Source organism: Antrostomus carolinensis, unplaced genomic scaffold, assembly GCF_000700745.2.
Source record: "Antrostomus carolinensis isolate BGI_N321 unplaced genomic scaffold, ASM70074v2 scaffold20703, whole genome shotgun sequence".
NCBI classification, from domain to species: Eukaryota; Metazoa; Chordata; class Aves; order Caprimulgiformes; family Caprimulgidae; genus Antrostomus; species Antrostomus carolinensis.
Window position 1 is genome coordinate 1 of NW_010303471.1, and position 7,111 is coordinate 7,111.

The 7,111-nt window shown below is 42.0% G+C and overlaps 1 protein-coding gene across 1 annotated transcript in view; it reads left to right on the top strand.

Annotated features, from left to right (window-relative positions):
• Window positions 1-452: 452 nt before the first annotated feature.
• CTC1 (CST telomere replication complex component 1) overlaps window positions 453-7,111 on the top strand; it is a gene marked incomplete at its 5' end in the record, with an annotated part of 13,968 nt that continues 7,309 nt past the window's right edge. Inside the window, 8 exons of the mRNA XM_029084051.1 lie at window positions 453-699; window positions 1,610-1,806; window positions 3,456-3,600; window positions 4,000-4,302; window positions 4,469-4,597; window positions 4,931-5,157; window positions 6,675-6,849; window positions 6,935-7,110. Coding sequence (XP_028939884.1) covers window positions 453-699; window positions 1,610-1,806; window positions 3,456-3,600; window positions 4,000-4,302; window positions 4,469-4,597; window positions 4,931-5,157; window positions 6,675-6,849; window positions 6,935-7,110 — 1,599 coding nt within the window. The remainder of the gene's footprint in view (window positions 700-1,609; window positions 1,807-3,455; window positions 3,601-3,999; window positions 4,303-4,468; window positions 4,598-4,930; window positions 5,158-6,674; window positions 6,850-6,934; window position 7,111) is intronic.

Here is a 7,111-nt window from a genome sequence, read left to right on the forward strand (position 1 = left end):
ACCCAGGTGCAGGACCTTGCACTTGGCCTTAATAGAGAATGTCTATTAAAACCCCTGGTACAGCTGGTTTTGTGACAAAGGTCAATTGGAATTGATTAGGGACTTGTAGCCTTTCATTTTGTACTAATAGTTTATAAATGTGGACAGTAGATTTTTCACACCAGCTAAACTGATCTCATCTAAGCCACATTTTTTCGATAGACTATATTTTACAATGTTTTTTACAATATATTTTTTTTTTTCTCAAGCAGAACATGGTCACTGAGCTGAGAGAGATCCTTGACAAATGCCAGTGAATGGACTGATTCTTGCAGTGTGGTATCATCAGACCCATGCCAATAGTTAAGGCCCTTCTGACTTAGACAAGCTTTTTCCACTGCAGTGATCACTGTAATTCCCAGACTTTGCAGACTGAGTTTTTTCTATAGTCTTGCTTTTTTTTTCCTTCTCAGTTTCATCTCCATCTCTGACCTACAGCATCAGCAGTGCACGCCATGCTGCAGCCACCTGACCTGGAGCACTAATGAATTTAAAGAATGGGCTCATCAAGGACAAGGCTATTTACCCACACAGAGCGTTTTGCCAAGGACTTATCTGATCTTGGTTGGCTGTTTAACAGATGGAAGGCAAGAGGACAAAGAGAAGTTGGTAGATGGTTGCCTATATGTGAAAGACAACACTGGGATAATTCCATGTGAGGTATGTCCCCAGTCTGAGGAGTTCTGTTTATTCCCACTCCTGGGGCAGTGTCACAGACCACCAGGGGCTTCAGTTGGTCTGCTGAAGTCTGTAGTGAGCAAAATAACACATCTGTGTAACAGGCAGGAAAATGGCAAGCTCAGATCCTGGGGAGAGGATAGAGCATGTCAGATTTGTCATTGCTGGGAGAACAGATACCGAGTGCGCTGACCTGGAAAAAAGAGACAGCCTAATATACAGTCCTATTAAGTTCTCAACAGTATGAGGTGGCCCAAGAGATCTGGAGGTCATCACACTACTCTCTATTTGTTGAATTCCAACTAGTGGAGCAGAAATAACTTTCTGGAGAGTTGTACTGGGTGTTCAGTGATAACAGACTTACAGGAAATAATAGCTTGCATGACAGTGGTATTGAATTAAAAGCCTTCTGAAGGTCACAGCAAGGGGAGTCTAGATAACAGGTAACCCCTGGAGCAGTGATGGAAGAGCACTGAGGTTGTGCTTTCCAAGGAGGTGAAGACTAGGAAAAAGTTGTATTGGTGTGAGCTTGTAATTGAAAACACAAGGGAAAAGAAAGCAGGTGAGAATTTTAGGAAAATAGTCTGAAAATAACTAAGTCCTGCAATGAATTGTCACCTTGCAAGGTGACTGGGTGTGACTATAACCCAGGAAATGGCAGCTGTAGTGCTCAGCAAATCTGTTCCAGACTTGCATCTGGAAGGACAGAAGTTCTCCATGCAGCTTAGGAGAGTGGGCAGAAAACGCTCCTCTTACTTAATAATGAATCCCAGCAGTAGAACAAGAGTTTGATGTGCACACAAGGGCAAATTAATAATGAACATTGTAAATAATGCTGAGAAAACCTACTGTAACTCATCTCAAGCTTTTATCTCTTTATCTTTTGTCTTAGCTCCTGCATTTTGAACTTGAGTGGCTGGAGTCACTGTTCCTCTTCCCAAGCTGGTCATATATACCACAGACAGACCAGAGTGCAGCAGGGTACCTGGAAATCCTGGTGGATCCAGTGCCAGTAGATCTCCCAAAGAAAGTACCCAACATCATTCCAGTCACCTACCCGGCATCAGCCGAGCCACTGCTTGCCTCCAGGTAAACACCTAGCCTGCTCACCTCCATCATAGCACGGTTGCTCTGGCTTGGCAGGTACCGTGAAGAGCACTTGGCTTAGGAAGAGCCACATTCTGTTTCTGCTGCAGGTGGAAGCATAATGGGAGTGGTGGAAGTGAAAGTTATGCAGTAAACCACTTCTCATTTATCATCTGTTTTCCAGGACTTTACTGGAAGTTTTTATTCTGTATTTTGACAAAATAAGACTAATTTTAAGTATTTCTGGATGTATTTTGATACTACAGAAGGGACATGAGAACAAAGTGATGATTCAACTTTCACTGAGGCTAAAGTTCACTCTTAGTTAGCACAACTTTTTTCTTTTTTTTTTTTTTTGAACCTGCAATGAACCAAAACTATTATTGAAAGTAATTCTATTAATTTAATTGAAAGTAATTAAATTAATACACACCACTGGTCAAGTTCTTATCAGATTGGGGAGATAAAGCCAAATGTCAGCTGATAAGAATAACTGCTGTCTTTAGTGGAAATAACACTTACAGTACATGAAAACATAGCCAATGGAATTGCAAATCTTCCTGAAGCTGATAATTTCAGGCTGTGCTAGATCACGTTTTATCTTCTTGAGTAGAGAATTCTTGGTGTAATTTAATAACAATAAAATGTCACTAGTCAGACTGCCTTAGTTTCTTTTTCGTGTTCTTTTGTTTTAATTGGTTTTATCTGCTTGTGAGAAACTTACTTGAAGCTTAAGTGTTTGATTTAGCTCAACAGACCTTTCTAAACAAGAAAACTATTTCCATATTCGCGTGTACACTCCCAGGCTTTTAACATAAAGCTCCTCTGCTATTCCCTGATATCTGACCAATTTTCCATGTTCCTTCTTTAAAAATGTTACCAATAAAATGCTGGTACTTGTGTGTGTGGACGTCCTAGTAATTTTTTAACAGAAAAGTCAAAGTTAGATAATTGTTTATATGTTTTAGAATCGGGAATGTGTTTGTTTAGAGTAAGTGGGGTGGTTATATTCAAGTCCAGGAGAAGCTGAAATTAAAAGGACAAACATTCTTTTGTTTGAAATGATTTTTTTTTCAGTTTTTTGAAAAGAAAGCTTGAAATGACAAACAGAAATGACTAAAGCAATGTCACCTCTCTCGCCTCATGTTCTTTCAGTTTCGCTGCTCTTTCACCCTGTGCCAAGTTTGTTTGGAAGACTCCATTGTTGCTTTCAAGCCTCTTGTTTATAGGCGTAGAACTTCCACAGAGTCACATTCCATTGATCTGCAAAGCCAAGTTGTTTTCTGCTGAAAATTGCTGTGACTTTTTTTTTTTCTCCCTTTTGACCTCTAATTAGCTTCTTGTTTGTGGTAAAGCTTTTTATAATCTGGCTGTTGTCATGGAACATGTGAATTTGTTCAGCACAACTCTGCTGTCTTCAAATATTAAGGTTTTTTTGAAATGTCAAAAGGATTTAGTATATAAAAGTTAAAGTAAGAATTTTGTAGCCAAATAGTATTTTGAAAACCTCTCTTGAGAGATGATCCCTATTACCTTTTTGGATCCTTTATTTCCAGAAAGCACATGCTGTATATTTGTTTGTTTTGCTTTTGAGATACTTTCAAGTTCTTCTTTCATCTCTGATTTCCTTTGCCTTCTCAATTACCCTCTAGGATTCCATGTACAAAAAGATCAAAGCTCACTGTGGCAGGTGAATTGGCCAGACTCGGACCTCTCCTTTGTATTCACCACAAGACATTCTTCTTTCTGTTTCTGAAGTGCTTCACCTCAGCTGTTTTGGTCCCTGTGCTGGTGCAGGTAAGTCCTTGGAATTTTGCTCACAAATTCAGCACCTGTATCCACGTATATGCTAGTTGATTAATTCTTTGAAGCTTGCCCTTAACTTCCCAGTTCGATTTATTCTTCCTTCCTTTTACTAGTGATTCTCTTTTTTTAATTTTTTTTTTTTTTTTAATTACATGCAGCCTACAATAGTCCTTGTATGTAAGAAATCTAGTTCTGTGCCCTGTAGAAATACAGCCCTCCTCCCTCATGCAGTTGCACTGTTCCTGAACGCTTGCAGGTATCACCCTTTTGCTAAAAGTGTGAGGCAGTCGTCTCAAAGTAAAAGGTTTTTTTGAGTGGGGTTAACGGGGTTGGGAAGAATTTTTTCCAGTGCAGGAGATTCTGATGTTGCTTTTGGTTTCTCTGCTCTAGAAGCCCAACCAGCTGGCATGGCATCATATCCTCCAGCTGGGTCACAGGTACACAATAACAGGCCTGAGTATGTCCAGCCTGAAGAAATCTGGACAAAGGATGTTTGTCACCAGCGTTTATTCCTGCCTTCTGCCCTACTGTGCAGAGCAGGTGAGGGAGCAGCTGCTGGACAGTGTTTGGCAAGGAGAGTCCACTCAGCCTTCTTCCCTTGAGACTGCTGAGCAGCTCAGTGATTCCTTGGAGCCAGGAGTTGAAGAGGAGAGGCCAGGATCAGCCAAAGAGTCCAAGATCATCTCATATGTGGTAATGATTTGTGGGGCGAGCCTTCACTCATTCTAGGGTTTCAGCTCCTGGCCTGCCAGGTCTTACTTTCATCATTAATTTTATTTCCCTGTTGCTCAGGCTTATGAGCCTCTTATCTTTTGGGACTGTCTACACTCCTGTAACTTTCTGTTTGCTTTCTATTTAGGGAACTGTGACCAAAATACTGAATGTCCAAGCTGGTCTCTTTTTACTGGATAACAAAGTCTGCTTGTGCCTTGCTTACCAGCAGCTGTTAAACTCTGCACGTGGACTCCGACCAGGCGCACGCGTGGAGGTACGTCGAGACTTACAAGGCATAAAGCATTCAGTGGAAAAGACTCAGGCCCTGGGGATGACTCGCAAGTGTGTGAGACAATAGAAGACTACAGGAATATTGGAATTATTTCAGCAAGTATATGGAACAAAATTGGAGGTCTTGCTGTATAGTCTTGGTCATGAGAGTTGAAATGATTGTGATTTCTCCCTAAGCAGTGTCAGGTCCCTCAGGGCCATTGGATTTATAGACAATATAGTAGAGTGACAAAAGATTTAGGGTGGGGTGATGGTTTTGGGGAGTGGTGGCAGACTAGCCATCTCCTCTCTTAAGTTGTGTGTCTGTGTATCTCAGCTCATCGATGTCCACCTCCTGCAGAAGCCTCTGGTATCCTTCCCTTTCATTGTACTTGGTGCTTGCCTGAGCAGCACTGTTGTGCTGAAGAGTTTTTCAAGGCTCAGCACACCCTACCAGCCACCAACCTCTACAGGAAATCTCTACTTACAGCTGCTCTTCCACTACAATCTTGGTATGCCACGATACCTCTGGCTGGTGAGCCTGCTGGAGACGTTTGAGGAGAGGTGAGGATGGTTCTTCTGAAGTCAGACTATGCGTAAATGTGCTTTGTAGGCTACCTGGGTGTCTTCTAGACCGAGGGTTCACAGAATTACTGTGCTTGGATACTAACAGCAGCAATTGCTTCTGGTTTACTGGCCTAAGTAAGCCATTCATCTAGTTTCACAGCGTGTCCAGTCGCTTGTACCTTGCAGTTGCTCTTAGGAGAAAATCCTGTACATTTTTCAAGTGCATGTGCAGTAAGCCCACTGGAAGCTGCAGCACTCCAGAGCTTCTGCTCACGTACTCATGCCTAGGAAGTTGTGTCCTGAAAAATGGAAGCACTGTAGGGATATCTGCCTGCCACCTTTGTTTGCTTGGCAAACCAAGGTGGGCACTGAGGCTGGAGCTGAAAACTGCTGCCACAACCAGATCACAACCAATGTAAAGACCTTTGTGTCCTGGCTGCTCACAGGAGCAGCAGCAGTTGCTCAGCATATCACTTGGAGATATTCTGAGTATTGCCAGTAGCGTGAGCATTCATTTGAGAGCCTCTGTCTTAGCAGATTTTTCCACAAATGCTTATCTCTGGGTCTTCCAGTTGGCTTCCTGCTCTCCCTGACAGCTGCACTCTGTTTGCATGAGAGCTGTGGGCTGATTTCTGGGTTTGCTTCTGGGTTCTGTTAGTGAAAATATGTGTGTGTGTTCTAGAAGAGGTATGGCTGATCACCGTAGCTGCTGCCTTGGACTTTAAAAACTAAAATGAATATATTTAATCTCTGGCAGCCAAGTAGCAGTTTATAGAATGTTTAGTCTTCCTGTGCTTTACTGGCACTGTGGAATTTTTACCATGCTTTCCAATAAAACAGCTTCAGTTTTACCCCAGGAATGATGCTAGCTGTAAGTTTTGCTTTTTATTAGCTTTTTCAATTCCTTTAATGTGATTACTAAGTCCTGCTACTGCTTAAAAATTGTTCTAGTGAGTTAGTTGTTATCTCTTTTATTTCACTTTCTCTTATTAAGTGATATTTTGACTGACAGTATGATCTCTTCTAGCTATTCAAAATCAGTGAGCTTAACTTCTGAAAGGAATGCAGCACAAGGAAATTATTGGAACAAGGGAAGCCTGTGGTTGTTTCTGTCTTGTGATTTTATTTTTATTTTTTTGCATCCTGTAAAAGAAAGCCAAGTATACCTATATATCAAACTTAGCCAAAAAGCATGGAGGTCCATTTGTGTGACTTAGAGGGAGATTATTTTCAGGTGGTTTGTTGTATTTTGGGGGGTTTTTGTCCACTTGAGTTCCGAGCTTTTGCCATTCTGTCCGTTTCTGTGTATTTTCCTGTTCCTTGTCTGCTTGCCTGACGTAAATCTGCATCGTACTTAAATGTTCCCTTTTTTAATCACTTCATGTTCTTTTTGCGCTCTCCTTAGTTCTTGTCCTACACAGTGCTTTCATAACAAGCAGAAAGAATCCCTGACTTACATGCAAAACTCACTAAGGAGTGAGGACTGCCAATACTTCTGTCTTTTTTTTTTTCAGGTTTTCTTGTTTCTTTCGGCGCCATCGACTGTTGCTTAGCTCTACACACCGAAACCCTGGAGCTGCTGAGAAGTTCCTTGTCCCCCTTCTGCAAACTGTTGGGCCAGACAGAGAGGAGGCAAGAGATATTTATAACGAAATCTTATCAAAAATACACCAGTGTCCCCTGCAGAAGGTGAGTAAATGCTCTGTGAGCTGTTTCCTGTTTATCTGTTGGAAAGAAGTTCAGCTGGTTCATTCTTTCTTTCTCTTTTTCTTAGTATTTGACCCTGAACCCCCCATGCCAGGCTCCATCTCTGTCTGTAGTTTGCCGTGTCGCAGAAGAGAAGAGCTGGGAAGGCTTCAGTCCATCACAGCTGCTTTCCCCCTTGGAGGCACAGCACATGGGCACCCAGGAGCTGAATCGCAGACTGACCTGGTCCTACTGCACACTCTCA